Here is a 25,086-nt window from a genome sequence, read left to right as displayed (position 1 = left end):
TCCCTCCCTCCCTCCCCCCTCCCTCCCTCCCTCCCTCCCTTCTTTCTTTCTTTCTTTCTTTCTTTCTTTCTTTCTTTCTTTCTTTCTTTCTTTCTTCCTTTCTATAAGTAGGCTTCATGCCCAGTGCAGAGCTCAACTTGGGGCTCAAACTCTCAGGGCTTGACCCTGAGATCAAGACCTGAGCTGGAATTAAGAGTCGGACGCTTGGGGAGCCTTGGTGGTTCAGGCGCTTAAGCATCCAACTCTTGATATCAGCTCAGGTCAAGATCTCACTGTCGTGGAATCAAGCCCCGCATCGGGCTCCTTGCTAAGCACAGAGGCTGCTTGGGATTCTCTCTCTCCCTCCCCCTCTCTCTCTCTGCCCCTCCCCCACTCGCTCGCTAGCACCCACCACGCACACCACATGCTCTCACACTCTCTCAAAATAAATAAATAAACTAAAAAAAAAAAAAAGTCGGATGTTTAACAGACTGAGCCACCCAGAAGCCCCGACAGGCAGCTTCTTAATGCGTGGTTCCAGACTAGTGAATTGTTAATATGACTGGTATCCACAGAGTGGCATAAGAGCAGAGACCAGGGAAAGGAGAGTTTAAAATATTCAGTAGATGCATAAAGGATATGAAGGCAAAATAGGATTGTGTGGGCGACCAGTTTAAGATTATTATCAGGTGCCAGGGGCCACCACAGGCGTTACACTAAGTCTCCTGGTGGTTCTCCCTACTGAACTCTATTGATCTGAGCAAGGGGATGGTTTTGCTGAGAGAAAAAAAATCATCCTCAGTAGGTGAGGCTGTCAAGCATTGATTTTGTCGACTGTTGCTTTTGTTTTATCTTCCATTCAGAGAAAAAGATTTTCCCAGAGCCCTCCAAACTTCCTGCCTTCATCTCAGAGAAGCTAACAGGCCCACACGGTCTCATTAGCTCCAGGCTCTAACCAACTGAGCCAACCAGCCCCAGAGGAGAAGGACACACAATGGGCTGAGAGGAGATTACGTTGAATTTATCCCGTGGGCATATGTGAGGGAGGCACATGGGAGAATGTTGAGATTAGTTACTATCAGAGGAATGGGCACTGTAAAAGATATCATGTACCAATGCTCTCTGTCGGGCTGCAAAAATTGTAGCGCTTCTGTTTAACCTCGGGAAAGACAAGATTTCACATTGTGCGTTAACAGAGTTGGGGCAAGGCAGAAAACCGACTGCTGGTGAGACTTCTTTCGTTTTACTACAGAAGGAGCTTCAAGCTGTGTGACAGGCACGGCCTAGGCAAAGGACCTGAACAACGGCTCTACTTTGGCCCAGCAACTGCAATCATGAGTGAATCCAGGGTCTGGGGGGCCTGAAGTTGAGGCAGTTGAGTAGGGTAGGGGAGTCTTAAGAACAAAGAATACACGGGTATCTTTTGCAAACCTTACAAAGGCATTGCAAACGCATTGCTAGGGCTCCAGCACATTTGCCAGGGCCTTGGACGGAGCCCATGCAAATGAGGGGCCCTGAGCCTTCGCTAACCTCAAGGTAAGTCTACCCCTGGGAACAATTTGTTGAACAAATAATGTTAGGCTTCAGCTGCGATATCTAAAAGTAAAATCTTGTCTAACCTTTTAGCAAACACGATAAAATCCGGATGCAATTGGGGGACTGGATGCATGGTATGACTCCATACACTCCTGTGATGCGATGTGGTCAACCTCAGTTAACGCGGAACTTCACATGATAATGACAGTCATAATTACATTAAGAGCACATTAACGTGATAATTACATAATGCCTGTCATCGCCGACTTAAACGTTTTGCAAAAATCACTTTACAAAACATTTAGATGTCAGCACATTGAGATGAAAGAGCTCAATGTCATCATGTATCGTCTCAAGAGTAGATAAGCTGAAAAATCCGCCAAAGAACCTTCATTAAAATACATTGTAATTTCTGTACGGATCATGAGACTGGTCATCTGCAATACGGAAGTGGTTTCCTTTTCCATTAAATCTACAAAATGGCTTGCCCACCTTTTTTTCATGGTAATTTTTAACAAAAGAGCCATGACAATAGGGAGATAGAAGATACTTCGGGCAATAAGGTTAGTTTTGTGTGTGAACCATATGAACTATATGTGAGCTATGTGAACCAGAAAAAGTGTAACTCTGATGAGAATATGCTAAATGTACGATGTATTCTGGTGAGGGAAGGATATCCTTTGTCTTTAACTACTTACGCACTTAAGTACTTAATGTTTTCAAAAATTAAAACGTCAACAAATTATTTTGCAATTCTACTTCTGTTCACTTAAAACTGCCCCAGTCCAAGTTTCAGAATGGAATAATATTATACTTTATCAGTCCTACTTAATTAAGGAAGAAAAATATTGAAAATGCTGGACTCTAGACATTATTCGTTATCAGTGTATCCACCTTCCTTCTATCTACTGGAACTTCCTATTTTTTCCCCTTTTGGCTCTGAAGTGTTACATCACCTTCACTCCTTACTATATTAATGTCAGGTAAAGATATAAGCTGGTTTATGGGCAATGTCTGTGGTAAACAGAATTATAAAATTGATGTAAAAAGGTGGGGGGTCCAGACAGACATCAGATGATTCTGTCTGCAATGAAGGAAAAGTCTGGAGGGGAACCCATGTTTATAGGCTCTGTGGTTTGGAACACCGTAACTTGGCCACAGGAATGCGAGCCATGAAAAACATACAGCGGACCAGAGGACTTGGCACACCCCAATAGCTGAACCAATAACCTGTATATAAATCATCAGGTGAATACACTTGACTGGGTGAAGTTCACCTGCGTGTAAAGAACTGCCTCCATGTGAATCACCACATTCAAAGAGAGAAACTAAAGGAGTTTACTAGATACAGACAGGTCTAGATTATGCAAAATGTCTACATCAGAAATATTTTTAGTAGACTTACAACATCATATCCACTGAACACATGCACACATTACATCCAGCAGTGAGAGTCCTTCCCCCCCTCCATAACGAAAATTCCTAATTGTGAAATTGAAATTTTAAGACATTAGCTTTGCTTGAGAGCAATCCCAATCCAGCGTGCCTGCTTTTCCCTAAAATTCTTCTACGGGGCTCGTGTTTGCCTCTTAATTATGCCAGGGGGAGTTCTTAAACATGATTTTTCTTTTTCTTCTTTTTCTTTCTTTTTTTTTTTTTTTTTTTTTTTGCTGTGAACACCAGCAACTCTCTCTCTTAACTGCATTGAAAAACACTGGGGAGTCACGCCCTTTGTCTCACTTGCTAAACTTCCTTAATAAATCCAATAAAAGCTTTCAGAGGTAGAATTTTATACTAGCAAATGTCAATTCAGACCTGTTAAATACAGTGAGCAACCCTGCCTGCTACAGCAAGCATTCCACCCAAATTGACTAGGTGTGGCTTTTATTCATTGTTCAGTCACAGTGAACAGAATCTGTCCTCTAGCTACCATCCCATTTAGGTTGGCATTCCCTTTATCTGGGGGCTTATAATAAGCAAACCATACTCAATTTTCCAAAAGCAGATGTGCTCTTTTGGTATCCTAGAAACGGATCGAAGTATGCTTCGTGGAAAGACCTGAAGTTCAAGCCAGTGATACCAAACGGGTCTTAATATGCAACCATATCAGGACTGGAAAAAAATATCAACATTGGAAATTTAAACAAAAGCTTGACTATTTTAGGGAAGAAGAACCAGATTACCAGGGTGGTGGGGTTCAAAAGCATAGAGAGATGTTTGGGGAGCGTAGGTACAAGAAAAATTAAGTAAAATCGTATGTTATTTCTATAGTACTATCAAGATCCACGAGAAAGAACATTTCTTTCAAACCAGACCGGTAAATGTCACTTAAAATTGCTCACACTAGCGCAATTACAACACGCCTACAAAGCTTTCTAGACCACAAAATAGAATCATATCAATCATCTTGGGGTGAGTTTTTTGTATACATAATAACTGCAGAAATTAATCTTTTATCAGTTTATCACATCACAACAGCTATTGTTAAATAATCTACAAGGTAGAAAGCAATTTCCAATTGTTCCCTGGGGTCTTCTAAGTAATGTCTTGTATCTTACGATATGCTATAAAATAAATTGTACTCCTGTGAGTCCTATCAGTCATATTCTGCAGCCTGAAATCTGAAATTACCCTCATTGAAGAAAAAAGGGAAATGTATTCTATTACAGAAAGCATGGAGAATCAAATTAGAAAGCACAAGAGGCTGGAAAACTCAATGGATCTCTTATTGGACTCTAAAAAAAGCCACTCCCTATTCTCCAGGGTGAGGCAGCATGATCAATAATGCATGAATGGTTGAGAGGGGAATGGAAAGATTCTCCTGGAGGTTGAATAGAAGATGAATAGTCTGCCTTCTGCCTTTACCCCTACTTTATCCCAGGCTCTGCTCTCTGATTCCCTGAAACAGGGCATTTGATTGATGCTCCATTGCTGTCCCTTGACCTATGAAAAAAACAAAACAAAACACATGCGCCGGCACTGTAGGAAATATTGGGCTCAGGTGTGTGATACAATCTGGCCCCTATTCTTTGCTCAGTCTGAGATTGGGACATCCTATGAGAGGCCAAGAGTAGTAATAATGGCGGATGAAAAGCTCCCTTGCCGTATTGTCCTTCTACTCACATTTTCTGGACTCACCACACATGTCATTTCTCTGCGGCTCTGTTCATGCTATTCTCAGTATCTAGAGCACTGCCTCTTCCCTACCCCTTTAGAAATAGCAAAAAATGGAAATCAGTGCGTGAAAGCTAATGAAAGAGTTTGGAGAAGGAGTTCAACAATATGAAGTATTACTAAAGGTCAAAGAAGAGCTCTAAAGAGCTCACTAATGACCTTCTGGGAACTAATTTATGAATATAATTTATCACCACTGAGTTCCAAGGCAAATGTTTTTGGCAAACTAATAGTACAGGAGATGAAATCTACTCATTTTGCTTAAATTTGTCTCGACTTTCTGGAAAAAGAGGATCATGGTGCAAAATTGTAGCAACTCATCAATACCTCTACCACCTGTTTTGTGCACTATCTAGAAAGATGTACCATTTAAGGGGTGCCCTCTCCCTATTGATTTCCTTGAATTCTGATAATCAGTGCTATAATAAAATAGGCTTTGCTGAGTGCAGGTTAACCTACCCCTACATTTTTTTGTTGCATCTAAATATCATGTATGCCTTTCAGCTTTCAGTGAGTTTATTACATAGTCACTGATGAAATGGGTAACAATGACAACGTAACACTTTCGAATTAGCATCTAGGTAATGGTTTAAGGGAATGGGACACCACTGAACTAAACTTGAGACCTGAAAGGGCTCAGTAGAAAAGGGACAGTTTCCAATTCCTCCTGGAAGGTCTCAGACTAAACCGTAAAAGGGACAAAAGCACTTTTTTAAAGGATCCATTTCAACTCAATGATCCACAAAAATACTAGACGCTAGTCTAGAATGACAACATAATCTTTGTAATTTCTGCAAAGGGAAACTCCGTGGCTGGGTTATGTTAAACCACCATCAAATACCTGGCCAGGATTCGTCAAGAATGTCAAGGTCACGGGAAACAGGGAAAGACTGAGAAATGGTCACAGACCAGGCGAGAGAGGGGAGACTGCAGTCAAATAAAATACACGGTGGTACCCTGGATTCGGCACTGGAACAGAAAGGTGACACACTCATGGAAAGACTAATGAAGTCTGAAAAAATTCGGGAGTTTAGTTCACGGTAATGTGGAAAATGTCACTTTCCTCATTTCATATATCACGAAAACATAAGAAATTAACAGTGGGGGACACTGGGTGAGGGGTAATATGGGAACTCTCTGTACTGTCTTTGCAACTTTTCCTTAAATCTGTAATTATTTCAAAGTAGAAAGCCTATTAAAAAGGAACAAAAACCACCATCAAAGAGCAAGGACATTTCAATTAACATCCTAGAATTCAACGGTTTACTTGTAATAATCATCAAACCTCCTCATCTTAAAATATTAATATTCATATTCTTCTATAAGGTGAAATCATGGTAAATGCAACCCAGGTTTTAAACCCAACACACCCAAAGGCTCCCTTCACGTGCGCAACAGCTTTGTAGTGTCAATGAATACATTAACAGGCATCCTAAATCCTTCTGGAACTAAGTTCCCGAAGGCCCGGCAAGGTTATTCCGATGTAGAGCGATATTCTTAAAACAAAAACAAAAACGAAAACAAAAACAAAAACAAAAACAAAAACGCATAGATACAGTTTTTGCCCAAGACACAGCCGTGACTTACAAGTGATGCCATCTGAGCATTCTGGAGCATAAACTGCATTTGCTGGGCGAACATGGCTGCGGCAGTCTTCTGTTGAATCAGATTGTTCCGTCCATTAATTTCCAGCTGCGTTTTTAGGTGTGGAGGAGGGTGGAGATACTTGCAGTTCTCTCTAGCACACCGACCCTACAAATGAAGAGTCGGATGAGCCTGCGCTGATATTTACACAAAGCTGGCAACAAACTACCAAGTTTATGCAGCTCCAAGCTGTGAGTGGAGGAGTCCGGTAAGGAGGGTTTTACATCCATTGGCTCATTTAGGCTTTAAACCAACCCTCTAAGATGGATACCCTTGTAACCTTCACCTTTGAGATGAGGAAACCAAGAGAAATGCACACAATTAAAAACGTGACACAACCGGAACTAAAACCCAGGGAGGCTGATGCCAGAACTCGTTCTCGTAGGCACTTTGCTCTGCCCTACTTTGATATGCATCAAATTATGTGGAAAACATGAAATATTAGGAATACTGTGATACCATCACAACAGGACAAAATTTAATAACATTTTAAATAAAAATTTCCTGATGTGAGATGTAAAATCATGCCTGTGAAATTAATTAAGATTCCGGATTTGGATCTACATCTACAAGCAATCAAGAAAATGGAGGGAGAATGTTAGATAACCACATACACATAAATATACCTTACACATTTTCGATCCACTATTCTGGACAATTTGGGCTCTAAAGTTCTTTTTCCTGAATCCATACCATGTGAGAACCATCCTGAAATCCCCCGACGTTGTGTTCATCAAAGAAGAAATCTCTACATCTGGCACTCATGTTGTTCTTCAGGTTCCAGAAGCAATGGTCCTGGATCACTTGGGTAAATGAGACCAAAGTGTATTTTGGAGTCTCAGCTCTTTCAAAGTTTTATTGATGTGTTTAAGCACTTCCAGACAGGATAAGATGTCAGTCCTGGGCAATCAAATATGCCTTTGGTGTTGCCGAAATGCTGACCTGGCTGCTAATTATGGTGTCTACTATGTGACAGCAAAGGACGTCACTGGACAGGGATTTATCACATCATCAAAAGTGATCTGTTGTTGTATTTGTTTAACTCGTGAGCACTATACAAAGATGCTAGTGATCCTCTCAATTGCATTACCAGGTCCACTATAATCCTTTTAAGACAAGCACAAATGTCAGCAATTCTTTTTCCCACAGATGCTAAATTTTTTTTTTTTTTTTTACAGTGCATGAGCTTATTGGAGAGAGGGGTGGAGAAAAAAAAGGCAGCTTTTAAAAATTTATTTATTTTTTTGGACCCGAGAGTGCAACCTGCTAGGCTGCCTGAATCCACAGGAGAAATGGGTTAGTTCACTGCGTGTTTTTTTTTTGTTTTTTGTTTTTTGTTTTTTTTTTTTACTGTTTATTCATTTTTGAGAGAGAGAGAGAGAGAGGGAGGGAGGATGGGAGAGGGAGAGAGACAGTGCAAGCGGGGGGAGGGGCAGAGAGCGAGGGAGACTCAGAATCTGAACCAGGCTCCAGGTTCCAAGCTGTCAACAGAGCCTCATGCGGGGGCTGGAACTCACGAACCGTGAGAAGATGACCTGAACCTAAGTCGGACGCTCAACCAACTGAGCCACCCAGGCGTCCTAGTTCACGGAGTGTTTTTAGCACATGCTATGAATTTTCCTTACTTAACATGACTAAATGGTGTCCACAATCACTTCTCCGTATTTAGTTATCTCGTCACTAAAGCATTCCTAGAATTTCACTGGGAATCGAGGTGTGAGATTCAACTTTAAAGAGCCACATTTAATGCAAAGCCAGATGCACTGCAACAGCCCTTTTAAATACCAGATCACAGCCACAAAGGGGCTCTATCATTTTCCTTCTGGCAAGAAGCTGAGTATAACTTAACACATAGCTTGAGAAATTACAGGAGCCACTATTGTTTTCTGTCAGCTTTGTCCTTTCGTTTCTTCCGATGATCAATTTATTTGCGACCAAATTAAATGATTTATAAAATCAAATAATATCTTAATTTCAATGTACCTTCACATTCCTCTGCATATCCTGGAAAAGGAAGAATTTGTTGGTACTAAGAGTTTTCTGATTTCATAAAAGTAGCTTAGGAATCCTTACGTGTGCTTAAAACCACAATAATAGTGGGTTCCCCCCCGCCATTTGTGTGCCTCCTACGAGAAAAACATACAGCTTCATTTTACACCTACCACAATCTGCACCAAAGCAAAGTCACAAGGATTTCAGCCTCCAGATTCTCCACCCTCCACCCAGTATAACCGAGATCCTCTGGCTCCGAGTTAACAGCCCCGCGGGAAGCAGGGATGCTTGGTGGCTTCCACAGCCAAGCATATGCTAGTTTACACTTCGGGGTCTCTTTTCCTCCTCCCACACCCTAACATTAAGAGTTCCCCAAGGTTCAGTCCTAAATCCTCTGCTCTCCTCTCTAATCTCTTTCTCTGGAGAAATGAAGTTCTTGTCAAGTTTCATCTATCACCACACTGGCTCAGATTGTAAATCTCCATACCTATCTCTGCTCACTCTTCTGAGTTTCAGTCCTTCCTCATCACTAACCACAGCTGCATTTGGAGATCCCGCCCCCTAACCAGATCTAAAGAACTTACTCCCGACCTTCCTTCTCCATAGACTAGGTTTCCTCTTCCCGCATAGTCCCATTTAGGACCACCGCTCCAATTCCCAGGCTGAGCAGGATCGCCTTGGAATTGCAAACCCACCTTGACAGCTTTTCCAGATGAGTGGCAAACACAACCATAGACGTCTGCACAGAACACAGTTTGTAACCCCTTCCTGAGACAGCTTTATAAGGAGGGCCGTCTCTTATATTTGGGAGTTCCAAACAGTAGATCCGTTTAAACAATAAAAAGAAAAGGAATACATTAGGATCTTACCATTGTTACAATTTAGAGTTTTAACATCGTTTACACTGAATGCAATCAGAGAGAGGGGGGGAGGAAGCCAGGCAGAGAGAGAACACCGTGTATTTGGCACCTTTCCTGGCAATCTACAGATAGAGAATTACTGCCTGCCTTTGTGCTTTGAGATTACTGTCCCTTACATATAATAACTTTTCTTAAGCCTCGTCTTGGAAAACTAATGACATTTGGACGGAGCAAAAACAGTACACAGAAACAGAAAAAGAAAAAAGAATCACACTTTAATAATTACATCAACTTGGGCTCTAAAACTAAAGTATGGAACATGAGGCAGCATAAGACTTAAAAATACTTATTCATCTTAGTTATGAGATTTTACTTGATTTATAAAGCATTCTGTTTTGAATGGCAGAGTCCATAATTTAATTCTATAACAATGCAAATGTACAGCAATACTACCTTACCAGAGACTGCCGCTTACGTTAAAGAAGGCTTATAAAAGACCAAAAAATCTGCATTTTCTATCCAAACAATAGATGACGAGACCAAATAATGTAATATCAACGTTATCTGTGGAACACAACATTTCAAAAGAAAACCAAGCCCCTTAAGTTTTTTCAAAACAACTCTGGAACTCAGAATGACATATTTATAGGCACAACATTTGGTGGTAACAAATCTCCGCTGTATAGTATTCATTCTTCAAGAGGCCCAAACTTAATTATAGGCCAAAATACTTTAATTGGAGTTGAGAGCGGGGGGAGGGGATACACTTTGTTTTTGGCATTTGCTAACATTTGCTTTTGGTCCTCGTAGGGGATTAAGGCTTTGGTAAACATGTTGGGATGGGTTGGGGTGGAGGCAGGGGAGGGATGACCCAGCACAGTCTGTAATGACCTATTGTTCTTGGCCTTTGGAAAACCAATGACTAGGGACTAGAAACGTTCCAGTGTTTTCTTTAGACCAGCTAAGCACTCTGAATGGATGACAAGATATCCTATCACACTGGGTCTGTAACAGCCCAGACACTATCTTGGTCTGAAAAAAATCACCCCTCAGGTTTCCCAAGCTGAGTTAATGGTGTCCCAAGCCCTCTTTCTAGACCCACATGTTCAGAGTTGCCATGGCCTCAGTGCAAAGAAGCAGACCATGTCATAAAGGACTCTACAAGTCTTGTCCTTGTGACAGTTGCCATCCACCAGTAGAGCTGGCACTACCTGAAACAGCAGCTAAGGCCAGTGAAGACAAAGAACTCTCTCTCTCCCTTCCCAAATATACATGGAAAATTAAAGAAGCATTGCAGAGATTAGCACATAAGTTCATTGATGCTTGCCTGAATTTCACTTCTTTTCCATTTCCTTTGGCCTTAAAAACAAATCATTCTCATCTGGTCGTTCACTATGTTACTGAGTTAAGAAAACAGCAAAGTGATCCCATAGGAAAGTGGTTCTCTGCTGAAGGATGTGCTACTACACCCATGAATCTTCCAGTCCCCCCTTCCCATCTACTCACTTTGAAATTGCACCCAAAAAGCAGCAGGGGGAGAAAATGGCCAGTGAAATTTCTGAAATGCATCTGCCTCAAAAAGCTGATGACAAAGGAAAAAGTTGCAGAGCATGTATAAAACCTCCACAATTCAATCTATTTCCTTTTTCCTACCTTCAGGCTTTTGACAAATGAGTACAAAGCCTTTGACGGAGAAGAGAAAAGTAGCATTGTAGAGATTCAAATCCCACCTAAGTCTTGGGAGTTATGAGAGTGAGTCTGTCAGATCCAAGATTTCCCAGGCACTTGGTGGTAGAAAAACCCTGTGAAGTGTACTTTTTCATGTTTCGAAGAGAAAGCTCCACCATCCATCAGAATAAGAAAAGGACCCTAGGAAGCTGAAAATTACCCTTTGTCAGTCACAGTATCTTAACAGAAACAGCTGTTTGCAGAATGATGGGCTTCTTCAAATACATTTGGTATTGTGGCGGAAAAAACCTCCCCTCAAATACAATGATAACTGGATTACTTTTCAAAGACACCTCACACCTCTGTTAGACTATGAAGAGTTAAAGTGGCAACAAGCAGATGACTTGTTCGATGAAAAAAAATATGGTATTTCATTTTAATGATCCTGTGTTAAATGAAAAACCCTATTGATCAGTGCCCCACTGAAACATACTTACGTGCATGGACATGGCCTCTCAGAGGAAGTAATGGTTATTTGAGAATTACAGACCACATGTCCAGGGTTGCCTGGCCCCTACGACCATCAAGACCTATTAAAGGCTAGGAACCATCTAAAAGAGCAAAAAGTGGGGGGACATCAACATAAACTGAGTATTAGCCGGATGTCAGCTTACTAATAGTGGCTAACTGTTCACTTTCTCCCTCTTTGGGTTCCTTCTTTCTAAAAATGGATATAATTTGCATCATTTTCTCCTCCAATATTATACCATCTATGAACATTGATAAATAGGCATAAAGAGCATCCTTAAATCTTACATCCAGCTTTTAATTTAAATTTGGGATGCGGATGAGAAATCTTTTCTACAAAAAGTCTTTAATAAGTCATTTCCTGAAAATATCGAAGGCAAGATTAATGAGGCTGAACACAGACCCCCATGGAGACGGCCACCCAAGCACCACCCCCCCACTGCAGTCAGCACTGTATCTCGTTTCCTTATGCTACCGAACTCAGCTTTCTTGATCCCATTTACACATACACAGGGCAATGACTTTGGTGCTTAAGCAGACACCACGTCTGAATAAGTAAGAGGCTGGGAGGAGGGCAGAAGAATTCTCTTGACTATCTGCCTCAAGAAAGCTTTCCAATCGTGACCTCCAAAAGATGAAGGGAGTAGGCTCAATGATTACTGCTTGTTCTGAAAGAGTCCACTAAGATAAACGTGCTTACCAGACTGTAACATTGAGGGCTGACCCAGATTTTTCAGAACATCTCGTGGGCCTTTATCTTCTTGAGAAAGTAAAGGCCAAAGCAGTGAGGTGGCTTGTCCTAATTAACAAGCAACTCAGGAAGGACAGGAGCCAAGTTCCCAGGCTCTCACTACCCAATATGGATTTTCAGTTCAAAAGACTCTTCCTCTGTAAAAATTTGCCTGGACTCATTTCCCACCCCCACTCACCTTTGCCTCCCCCCTCTTTTGTTCCAACAACTGCCCCTTGTACTCACAGTTTTATCATAGCACTTATCACTGTGTACATCGATAAATTGTTTGCATGCCTATCTCCCCATTAGACTTTGAGCTTATCTAAAGGTAGAAGTATATCTTCTTCATCTTTGAACCTCCAGGGATGTTCTGTGCATGATGAATAGTGGCCACTCCGTAAGTTTGCCGAATGAGTGAATAAATTTTGTGAGAATGACTTTGTAGGGAATAACACTAAGTAGGCCTCAGAAGCCTAATCGCTGCTCTTGCTATATTTCCTTCCATTAAGCTCTTCCTTCTTCCTCCAAGAAGGGATCAGCAGCCAACATATGAATTTGGCTGTTCCTGGTTGTCTGTCCCAAATGATTGGCTATTCTTCTATTCAGGTCAGAAAATGGCTAATTTATACCATCCCCCCCCCCTTTTTTTTTTGCTCTGAATATATACTCTGGGCTGTCTGTGACCACCATGGCTGAAAAATTCTGGTAATTCAGTGCAACTGAACCAGAAGTCTCGGGAACCCATGAGGCACACAGACACAAACCCTGGTCTAATTCCAGGGGTGTGTAGCCACAAGAACCCCCAGGACGTGGGACCCCACAGAGCCAAATAAAGAACCCACAGCAGACTTATATTTAATCGGCACCCCACCCCACATGTCTCTGAACAAGCTGGAAGTCAAATTCCCTGAAGCCACTTAGACAAAGGTGGAATACATGGGGCCTTCTTGTGGATAGCGATTGCATACGCTGCCTTCTTACAAGAAAAACATACCCGCTACACTTCAAGACCCCCCGTTCAGGTGCGTTCACGTTAAGCGTTTATTTTCGAATAATCACGAGCTCAAATTTTTCTGTGAAATTTTTTGAGGAGAAAATAACGCTAAAAATCACAGTGGCTGTTCGCAGTGAAACCAAGCCTGCCTCACCCATACCTCAAATCTGCTTCCTGCCCTCTCCTCGGTCTCCCGCCCTGGTCTAATCAAATACCTTCAGTTGCGTTAGAAAAACATTAACGGAGTATCTGTTCAATAATAAGCTCCTCAAGAATGCACCCCCCTCTGTTTACAAAACAGCTAAACCAGAATCAAATCAAATCCCAAAGACAATGAAAGCACACTGGTACCAAATTACCAGAAGTCAGAAGGCATTTCTCATGCTAACTATTCATGGAAGCTGTCTTTGAAGTAGTTCGAGGGCTGCGACGTAAAATATCATTAAAATGCAGAAAAAAGGAAAGAAGACATCATGACGTTCAATTTGTTACTCCAAGAAACAAAACACATATGAAGTCATGCAACATAGGCTTTGTTACGAAACAACATGAAGGAAGGTCTGTCTCGGCCCATGGCCAAATCTCAGGCTGTTAGGGTTGCTGTCCCTCCCTTTTTTAGACACCCCACGTAGTCACCTACCATAGTGATACACCCCCAGGACAAAGAGGACCCCAGTGGCTTCCTTTCACCCTCTCTTCCCCAGCTAGGGCTTCTGCCTAGAACCCCATTAAGGGTTGCCAGATTTATCAAATGGAAATAGAGAACGCCCAATCGAATCTGAATTTCAGATAAACAATGAACAATTTTTTTTAGTATAAATATGCTCTCCCTTTAATATATTATCTGGCAACCCTCCCCCTATCCATTCTTCTACCCTGGTGAGTTGAGCTAAATAAAGTCAAATCCCCAAAAACCCATTTTACCCCCTTTACCTTAAGGACATAAGGATTTCCCTCCATGGAAGCAGCCCAGGCTCTACCGGGCCTTCAGTTGCCCCAAGCAAAGCAGAGGCCCTCTCAGTCCCAGCTTACCTGACCAGCTGCAAGGAATTTAAGGAAGTTGGCTGTTGGAGAAAGCAATTTTTTAATCCATGGCTCCTCCCACCAAAAGCTTCACACAGCTCCTTACCTGTCAGTCGCTCTACTTTCCCACCCACAGTGGCGCAACAGTATATTCAAATGACTTTGTGCCTGCCTGGGGCTCCTCCTTTAGGTTAGGATCAAGAGGGGCATGGTCAGTGACCACCATACTTAGCTCCCGATTCTGAATTTATACACATTTTTGGAACATATAAATTATCACAGGAAGATGAGGCTTTTATGTTTGTAAGGTTTTATTTGTGTGTGGGAGGGGTGACGAGAGTGGGTTAACTTTTTTTTTTTTTTGGTCTTCAGCCTTGTCTGTGGAATACTCAAATTCAAGCAAAAGTCATCCATTAAAGCTGGGGAAAATGACGGCTTAAGCATCACATTTCGCTACGCACACATTAGATCTATGCAGATACGTATTCGAAGCATGCAAACTAATGGCATGAATAGCCGTTATTTGCATAGATGGTTTTTTTCAGCCAACCCTTGATTACTCATATTAAAAGACTGGGAGAGGTAAAAGGGCATAGTTAATTCTAATGAACACAACAATATAGTCAGGAAAAATGGCAATCCGTAATGGCCCCACCTTACAAAGAGCATGTATATTACAAAAGTGGTAATTGGGAACATTTAGGAATCAGTTACTAGACATGGTCCTGAATTTATTTTTTATTCATTAGCAATGCAGACTCCTCTCATGCCTGTTTTTGCATTCAATTGTTGCAACATCACTTATCATGTCCTCCCTGGAAAACTCCACTCTTGAGAGAATGGAAGTGAAACTAGCAAATGAGGTCTTAATATAACCATGAGAACAGTTTTGGTCTCTAAGACTCCAGAAAGGGTTTCAGTGACTCCCTAGAGTCCTTGGACCACACTTTGAATACTGTGATCCCTAGTAAGAATACAACAATCTCTGGTGTAAGGATCAGTCACTAGTCCATAAACTCTCTGAGGGCAAGGTGCCTGGGTGGCTCAGTCAGTTGAGCGTCTGACTTCAACTCTAGGACGTGATCTCACAGTTCGTGGGTTCGAGCCCCGTGTCAGGCTCTGCACTGACAGCTCAGAGCCTGGAGCCTGCTTTGAATTCTGTGTCTCCCTCTCTCTGCCCCTCCCCTGCCCCCTGTCTCTCAAAAACAAATAAACTTAAAAAAAAAATTTTTTTTAACTCTCTGAGGGCAGAAGGCATGTTTTATGTGCGTTCGAGTCCCAGAGCAAAGCCTGGCAAGGGACTGCTCATCTGACTGATTTCTGACCCCCAAATTCCAGTATTTCATAAACTTCATTAAGTGTTTTCATATTTTTCCTATAACTTTATTAGCAAGCTCTTTTGAAACAAAACTGTTTTTTAATTTGCACTGTGTATTCCAAAACATTTACATTCCATAAGTGCAACAGAAATAAGAATGGAAAAATTAAAAGAATAAAAGCAAATATGTCTTCAACATTAAAAAAAAGTATGCAGATGCCTTTGTTGGAATTATCAAAGATTCAGAATTCCTAAGGTCAGAAAGAATGAAATTGTACCACACTAGGGAAGTTTATATGGTTATAGCGCAACAGGTTAGGGAAACAGGAAAGAGTAAAGCTGGAAAGCATCTGACAGAGTGTGGACCACAGATTGCTAATTCCAAGAGGGGAGCCTCAGAAGCTGAGTTCCCTGGTTTACTTGTTGTAAGAGTGGTATACTATATTCCTCTCTTGGAGACCGCGCATATTAAAGGTTCTCTCTTGTCTTGGTGGTAGTAGGGAAAGAAAGAAAAAAGAAAGAAAAGAAAGAGAAAAGAAAGAAAGAAAAGAAGAAAGAAAAGAAAAAAGAAAGAAAAAAGAAAGAAGAAAGAAAAGAAAAAGAAAGAAAGAAGAAAAGAAAGAAAGAAAGAAAGAAAAGAAAAGAAAAGAAAAGAAAGAAAGAAAGAAAGAAAGAAAGAAAGAAAAGGTTCTCTCTCATATGTCCTCCGGTAAAGAAACCTGCGATCCCAGCATAGTTCATCACAGAAACCATGGCTCTTTTTCTCATAAGACACCTTTTGCCATACATGTCTCATTAGACTGTCCTTATGAACATACTGACTCCCTCCTACCAGAGCTCAAACCAAGTCCCCTGGCATTTGACAGATCCAGTTAGTTTTTCCTTCACACTTTTCCACTTCTATTTCTCCCCGAAATAGAAAAATATAGTTGAAGTACAAAGAATTTGATGTCCTGTTGAAATGACATTTAACATTTTTGCCTATCCTGGATCTCCCAAAAGCTAACAAGATGGCGATTTTTCCCTACGATTGCTACAAAGAAACACCCCACGATCATCTTCCCGGATTTCTTTCTTTTCCTTGAATGCTTCAGGCAGGCAGCTTCAAGACTTCTCTAACGGGCTCTCCCTATACTATGTCTTCTGTCCCTTGGAACCATGCCAGTTACCTTAGGTTTTCCATGACCTAAACTTAAGGGTCTCAAGTGAGTTTTAACTGCACTAAAACTTGGGAAGTAAGAAGGTGTTTGGCAATCCCCTTGATTACTAAGGGTCTTTGTTTTGTACTAAACTTAAACCTTGGGGTTTCCACTTGGCAAAATCAAGTTTCCTGACCCTGAGTAAAACGAAAGTTTTGAAGAAGGAAAGTTTCAAATAGGTCGCAAACTTCTAAGGTGAGTATAAAATGGGAAAGGCCGTGATTATTGTTCAGATTTAAACAATTTATCTTTGCGGGCCTCAGTATGGTGCTAAGAATACATTAAATAATTACATCTCTCCAGCCAGCGACAGATCCCTCCACCCAGAGGTTAGGCAAAGGGCACATATGGTTATTTACTTTTGGATTTTGAAATTACAGGCACAAAGATGAAAATCAGTCCCTCTTTTGCTAAACATAAGTCCTTTTTCAAATGAAGACATTTAAAAGCATGATATCAAAATGGTTGTTCATGGGCGCTTGCTAAATTCACACATGTGAGACCGCGTTTCAATCCCCAAACAGAGCCAAATGTATCCACTTGAAGTAAGCGTTTTCCTCACACACCTACCCAAACACCAGACTAATACCGAAGATGTAATTTCCAAGCAGGAAGTCTTACTTAGTGGCATATGCACTGCCATTGAAATACTTTGAGGCATGGACTGAACTTGCATTTTGTTAATGGTAATATATTTTTATCGCCAAAAGTCTTAATGAAAACTCTGTGCTAACTTGTTATTAAAACTGTAGGCATTTTAGACAAATCCCCCAAGAAAACTCCAAACTCTAAATGCACACTGTGTATTTAAATCGAGTGGCATTTTTGACCAAGTGATTATTATTATTTTTTAAAGTATCTGAAAATCAGGCTAACTTCCTGTTTGGTTTTGTTCTGCAGACATAAAAACAAGCAATTTCACTGATACAAACGCTTTCTCTTTTCTAAATAAAGATCTATTCTGCGTGGCCTGAATATCTACCAAGTATAGGAAGCTTCATTCTAAAATGTGTGTCAGAGATGTGAACAGAATTGAGAAAGTTCCACATGAAACTACTGAGATTACGCTTTTAAAAATATAGGTTTTAAAGTGAGTCGCTCTACCTTAGTAAATATAGCAACCTTGTTAAGCTCGCCTTCTGCTTTCAGTGAGGAGTTAATATTTGATGATGATGAAGAAACTTCCTAGTATTTAAAGAACCAAACAAGGGTTAGTTTAAAGAAGATAAAATGATAAGTGGAGGTTTTATGTTTTAAAATAAATCAATCCCTCAACCGTAAATGTCTCCTAATCCTTACTCAGGAGAAGTTGAAATATGATCTCTGCCAAAGAATGCCCATCCCCAAATCTAAAACAAGGACAAAAATAAAGCAAAGAACAGCAAAAGGTAATTAGTTTTGAAATCTATTAATTGTACTCTTCGAGTCAGTTTAAGCAGCTGGACCACGAGTTCCTCGGGGGTGGGAGGTGGTGGGGAATAGTATACTTGTAAGCCTGTACCCTCTATATGAAGCACAAAAAGGTTAGTAGAATCCTGGTGAGAGTCTAGCCAGTGCCTTTCAATTACTGGAAAAATAAAACAAATCTACTCTAGCTTCATTGTGCCTTCCCCGAAAATCAGAATAAAATTAGAAAACTTCAGAAAACATGTCTTTCTGGAAAAAAAAATAGTAAAACTTCAGTTTATGTGTCTCTCTTACAAGGTAAATCAAATTCCATTCTAGAAAAATATTTCAGAAAGTGATGCAGTGAGGGGCGCCTGGGTGGCGCAGTCGGTTAAGCGTCCGACTTCAGCCAGGTCACGATCTCGCGGTCCGTGAGTTCGAGCCCTGCGTCAGGCTCTGGGCTGATGGCTCGGAGCCTGGAGCCTGTTTCCGATTCTGTGTCTCCCTCTCTCTCTGACCCTCCCCCGTTCATGCTCTGTCTCTCTCTGTCCCAAAAATAAATAAAAAACGTTGAAAAAAAAAATTTAAAAAAGAAAGTGATGCAGTGAAATAAAGTAGGTAGTAGAAAACATCAGTCTGCCAATCCTTTACATTTGTTTTTCCACTAAACAAAACTGGAGCGTGTAATTGGCTTTATTTTGTTTCAGGTTTTACATCGACTTTATTTTCTTTTAATATTAAACAAGATTTTTTTAATGTTTATTTTTGACAGCCAGACAGCACCAGTGGGGGAAGGGCAGAGAGAAAGGAGAAGGAGACACAGAACCCGAAGCAGGCTCCAAGCTCTGAGCTGTGAGCATAGAGCCCAAGGCGGGGCTTGAACTCACGAACCATGAGATCATGACCTGAGCCAAAGTCAGACGCTTAACTAACTGAGCCACCCAGGTGTCCCTACATTGACTTTATATACTAGACTCTAGTATATAAGTCAAATGACCTTTCATATGTGAACTAATTCTGACCATCTATGAGGGTGCTGGAGAATAACTGTATATACAGTTTTAGCGCATGTCACTTGGCATGGGACAATGGTAGGCACACTTTTGGAAACCAGGTTGAGGCCCCGTAAAATCATAGTTTCCATTAATATCTTGAAAGTAGTCATAATGACACATCCACTGGAGGGATTTACAGAACACTTTTCACACCACGTCCACCTGAGCAACAGCTGACTTTACCGTGTATTTACCATGTGCCAGACACTGTTCAAAGGGTATTTAATCTGCACAATAACCCTGGGTCAGTGTTTAACCGAGGAACTGAGGCACAGTGAGGTGAAGAAACAGGCACAAAGTGACAGCACAAATGTAGCCGACCTAGGATTTGAACCGAGGTGCTCTGGGTCTGGAGCTCGCATACTTAACCAGTACAGTATCGCCTTGCGGTCCTTCGGCATGTGTTAAGCTGAGGAATGAGCTAGTTCAAATATTTCTGCTGTCCGGGCCACTATTTTCCCTCTAAGATTTCAACAAAGATTGCACATCAACTGGCTGTGAGGCATGTCCAGAACTGATTTAATAGATAAATGTATGGCAGTGGGATGTTTTGTTCAGTACCTAGGGATCTTGAGTAACTTAGAAATGAATAAGATAAGGTAACTGAGTGTCCAAAGGTTTTTTTTTACACCATGTTCACCTGAATAATCATGGCTAACTTCATTGTGTGTTTGCCGTGTGCTGGGCACCGTCCAAAGTGCTTTATATGCATTATTAAGTCTTCCCTCCTTAACAAAGCAGAGCAATTAGTACAAACACGTCCTCTCTTAGCACTGATTTTTTGGTAAAGGTTTGCCCGATAGGATTTTTCCAGTTGATCTGGGGGAAGCAGTGTCACATCATCAGGAGTTGGGTTAAGGGAGCTTATGCACAAATGACCACAGCCTGAGCAAAGCGATGGTCCAGCAAAAGCCTAAGGACACAGAATGGATGGAAGTGGGCTAAGCGAAAGAGTTGCTCAGGTGCATTTTGTGACTATTCTCACCACCTTAAAAGAAGAATCTTTGATAAGCACAGTAGTGCTATTTAGAAGCAGGTTGACTCAGACCACAAAAGTCTGAGTGCTGTAGGTTGCACACTATCACAGAGCAGAGAAAATGTCGACACAATGACAAAAGATCAACCTTATCACAAAGTAGTACCAAAGTGTTCTTCGGAAGCATTTCATTCCACCAAAAGCACAGGCAAATGATTTACATTTACATACATACACTACCCACACCACCTCACAAAAGTCTGCACCGCCCAAAGCTCGGTTTTAGTGGCGATTTGATTTAAATGAGTAGGGAATGGGGGCACCTGGGTGGCTCAGTGTGTTAAGCGTCCGACTCTTGATTTCGGCTCAGGTCATGATCCCCTGGTCTGTGGGTTCGAGCATTGCATCGGGCTCTGTGCTGACAGCTCAGAGCCTGGAGCCTGCTTCAGATTCTGTCTCCCTCTCTCTCTGCCCCTCCCCCCTTTGCACTGTCTCTCTCTCAAAAATAAACATCAAAAAAAAAAAAAATGTAAAAGACAAAGCATTGCAGGTATTTGCTGGTGAAACTAGGGAACCTGGATCTCATAATAAGAGACAAAAAACAATGGAGCATGCAGACTCCAAAAGTGTACTTATATTTTTAAAGACAGTATGATAGGGTAAATAATAAGGGTAACAAATCCAGTGTTGAAATGAATCAACTATCTGGAATCAGGTCACAGGCTATTCATACATTTGACTTTGAATGCATCTGTTCCTAGACAAGGCAGTAATAAATCTAAATTTTAAGATGAAAGCAGTATTTTATCAGCAAGTGTTCTAACCTGGGATTTAAATGCCCTGGATTCTACTTATCATTAGATCACGGCTAAATTATTTTCCAGTTATGGTAATCAGTTTGGCTAGGAATAATTCCTGCCCTTGTATACCTCATAGGTACTCTGAGAGAATAAAGGAAGAAGATGAAATTTCATATGCTTTGGAAATAAAATCAGTACAAAGTGTAAAAAAAAATATGAGTGATTTTTCTTTATTCTTTACAACAGAACGAAAATTGTTACTGTGAATTATGTATGAAAAATATGACAGGGGCACCTGGGTGGCTCAGTTGGTTGAGCATCTAACACAACTGATTTTGGCTCAGATCATGAATCCAGAGTTGTGGGATCAATCCCCACTTTGACCTCCATGCTGAGCGTGAAGCCTGCTTGAGACTCTCTCTCTCTCTCTCTCTCTCTCTCTCTCTTTCTCTCTCTCTCTCTTAAAAACAAACAAACAAACAAACAAAACAAAACAATAGCTTAAAAACTATGCTTTACCATTCCACTTCTGCACAAAAGGTACGGCATTACTGTATGAGTAATCCTTGATTATGTGAGTCATAGAAGTTTTCATGTGCCTGCTGCTGGAATTTATACACAATGTTAAAAATCCAAGGACGGTTGTCTTCTCAGAACCGGACATTGTGAAACAGTTGCTACTCCCACGCTCAGTGCTCAAGGGTATGGCAGGTGAAAGACCAGAGGAAAAAGAAAAAATTCAGGCTTTAATTTTATGCTTGTAAATAACTGAAACAAGAAAAGTTATTGCTCCCTTTTCGACTGGCCATAAGCCAGTGCCTACTTGGGAGACCAGTTTATCTAGTCAAGAGAGGCTTTCCTACCATCACAGGCTTCTTACTTTAAGATCTCACAGAACACAAATTCACTTTAGAATCTTAATGAATAAAACGCTCAAAGTAATTTCTATTGTACGAAAAATGGGGGGGATCACACTTTTTGGTTGGCACTTGTTAATTTTTGACATTGCCACAACTGCTGTTATATTTTATTTATAACGTATGTTGAAATGATCAAAAGGAATCAGGCAAGTCATTTTTTCCTGGTAAGTTAGGAGGATAAAGCAAAACAAATAATAGATTACAAGAGAAGATGGTAAAGGGTACCTAAAGTACTAGCAAGTAATTGATCAATGGGATTTTGAATATTATTTATATAAATTAGTAAATTATAAAATTGAACATTGTTACAAAACTGTTTATACATGTTTGAGCTAATTTTTCAGTTTTCTTATTTTGCTTCTCAATAAACCGACCTCTTTGAAGCCAAGACTGACTCATATAAATGTGAAACATGTTTGAATATGTGATATATATATATATATATATATATATATATATATTTCTATTGTAAAGAACTAGTAAATATATGATGTACATTATATAGAGGCGTATATAGAGGCACATATTGAAGGGGAGCAGATTTTGCCATGCCAAATTATGCCTCTTTGGCATATTGATGAAAATGATTATTATTATTAGTTTTTAGACGGGGGGAGAGAGAGAGAGAGTGTGTGTGAGCCGGGGAGAGGGGCAGAGGGAGAGAGAGAATGTTCATCAGGCTCCACACTTAGCATGGAGCCTGACTCAGGGCTCGATCCCACACTCCTGGGATCATGATCTGAGCTAAAGTCAAGAGTTGGATGCTCAACTGACTGAGCCACCCAGGCACCCCAGCGTATTGATTATTTTAAGCTGCTTATTTTGAAGAAACAGCAGACACAGGTGAAGCTCTGAAAACTGGGTAGAAGTTGCCCTTTTGTACGGGACACTGACATTTGCACTATCTGTGAGGGTGTCCTCCTGGCTGTACCCAGAAGAGGAGGATGACTCAGTCTGTAGAGATTTCGATCTGCATAACAATCGCACCCTTGCTTCTTGTGATTTTCTTGGTCATCTCCCCACCGCCACATCTCCTTTGGTCATTAGGTAAACATAGTACTTAAGGCCACTTCAGGGAGTTACTCAGTTTTCCTGGGTCTCTCCCATGTATACAGGAGGAACACACGTTATTGAACTTTGTTTGTTTTTCTCGTGTTAATCTGTCTCATATCAACTCATTCTTACACCAGCCAAAGAACCTAGAAGGGAAGAAGGGAAAACTTTCTTGCCCTTACAATGTATGTCCTTTTTATATATATAAGCAAGTCCCCCATACTTGCTGCATATACAACAAAGTCCACTTGTGGCAGCTAGCGACACCTACAACAGAGCTTTTGAGGTATTAAAAAAGTCACTATGGCTCAGTCCGTAGACTGTGTGACTCTTGATCTCAGTCAGGGTTATGAGTTTGAGCCTCACATTGGGTGTATAGATTACTTAGAAACAAAATAAAATAAACAAAAAGAAGGCCAGTCTGAGTCATGGAGTAAAAAGACTGGGCTTTTGAAATCGTATTCTATTACTCTTAGAAAACATTCATTTTCTGTTTACAACGTGGTGCTATTAGTTCTAAAGGTGTGTGTTTCATGTTGCTTGCATTTGCTCTACAAGCCTCCCCAGAGCGTCTTTCTAAATGTTTGCTAGGTACCCAAATGTAAGCGACAAAGAGTTTTCTAGTAAATTCTTCTCAGCTCTCCAAGAAAGAAGTACCTTTACTCACTGCAGAAAGCACACTCATTTGGAAACATTACCCCTGCTCCTCACTGACCCCCTCCAAAAGACGTCTGGAAAAAGAAAGCCCAAAGGAGCGAAATACTTTTCACATCCAAATAAGCAAACTACCCAATGCTAACCATGGCATTTCAGCATGGATAATCAAAAGCCGAAGTATTGATAGACTCCCAAACCTCAAAGCAAGTACCGAATACAAAGCTCATCAGTTGTACGTGCAGTGTTTCGGTAAGGAAACAGTATGTCTCATGCAACACTTTCCCTCCTTTTCACTGGAAGAAAATAAACACCCGTCTAAGGACGTTCAAGTACTTGTTACTTTCCCTTTTCTGTATGATGAGTACTCTCAGCAGCACTTGGTTTACTTCTGAGTATTGCTGGAAGCCTATTTCCAACCGAGGCCTCCAGTTTCCAATACCAGAATGACCAGAATGCATGAACACGTCGAAATGAAAACCAGATAGCTTAATGAGCTGCAAATCATAAATTTGGACATAAAATTAGCCCCTTTTTTTGCTCCCTTGTGTTCTCACTACTTATGCAACTACATCCTTCCCCAAAGACTTGGCAGTAACTCACAAGAAAGACACATTTCCAATAAGATCATTATCACAACCCTAAAGAGTAAGCATGATACCATGTAATGGGGAAGGTGGGATGATAGGAAGGATGATGTGAAAAACTTCAAAACTCTAGACTCAGGTTAATTGCTTCAGCTGGGCCCTAAATGCAGCTCTGAGCTTTCTGGCAACCACAGTAAATAGGAAAATGGATTGAACCGCGTTGGTCTCACTGCCTGATGAAATAAAGTCTACTGGTTAATAAGCACCTCTCTACAAAGACTGCTGGGTACCATGGAAGGCACACAGAAGAACAAGACATGGATCCTGCCCACAAGGAGTTTACAAATCTTGTCCCTCCTGGGATTGCAGAGGCATGAGGGGCCCTGGCACTTGACATAATGGCAGTAGAAATCAAAGAAAAGCCATGGGGTAGAAATCAAAGGTGAGTAACGTGCACTGAGTAGCGGTGCTACTGAGAAGGAGGAGCAAGTCTGGTCGGGAGAATGAGACTTCTCTGAGCTGCAGTTAATCACAGCTCTTCATTTTTGCTTCAAGGAAAGCCAAGGAGTTTATCATGGAAAGAGCACATGTGTGATAAAGAGCACAAATAATGCTCTCTGGGGTGTCTCACTTCCTGTATTACCCCTTTTCATTAGTATATTATTTTATTCATTATACCTTCAGTCTGATTTTGTTTCAAATACAGTATTATTGAGCTGAAATATTTCAGAATGAAAAGCCTTTCTCAATAGGTGTCTCTGAGTTTCCTTCCTTCCTTCCTTCCTTCCTTCCTTCCTTCCTTCCTTCCTTCTTTCCTTCCTTCCTACCTTCCTTGCTTCCTTCCTTCCTTCCTTCCTTCTTTCTCTTATCTTCTCTACAGTCTCTGGGAAGCAATGTCATTTTTTCTCATGTGTTTCTCTGGTGGGAGAATAGGAAATTTGGGGAGAAACAAGGGAAATATGATTAAATATGTTTTAGGACTAATACTTCAAAGATGGAGTAAATGT

The 25,086-nt window shown here is 40.9% G+C and overlaps 1 protein-coding gene across 9 annotated transcripts in view; it reads right to left on the bottom strand.

The window, feature by feature from the left end:
* MBNL3 (muscleblind like splicing regulator 3) overlaps positions 1-25,086 on the bottom strand; it is a 112,812-nt gene that overhangs the window by 25,942 nt on the left and 61,784 nt on the right. For 6 of the 9 annotated variants that reach the window (XM_081792513.1, XM_081792512.1, XM_081792516.1 and 3 more), the window contains exon 3: positions 6,277-6,441. In XM_081792513.1, the coding sequence (XP_081648639.1) occupies positions 6,277-6,441 (165 nt within the window). Of the gene's footprint in view, positions 1-6,276; positions 6,442-7,026; positions 7,346-9,020; positions 9,118-14,041; positions 14,142-25,086 lie in introns of those variants that run through there. The other 3 variants (XM_081792519.1, XM_081792520.1, XM_081792518.1) reach the window with 3 other exon arrangements.

Source organism: Panthera onca, chromosome X, assembly GCF_046562875.1.
Source record: "Panthera onca isolate mPanOnc1 chromosome X, mPanOnc1 haplotype 2, whole genome shotgun sequence".
Classification (NCBI taxonomy): domain Eukaryota; kingdom Metazoa; phylum Chordata; class Mammalia; order Carnivora; family Felidae; genus Panthera; species Panthera onca.
Note: the sequence above shows the minus strand (reverse complement) of the source record. Positions and strands in the feature narration are given on the sequence as shown.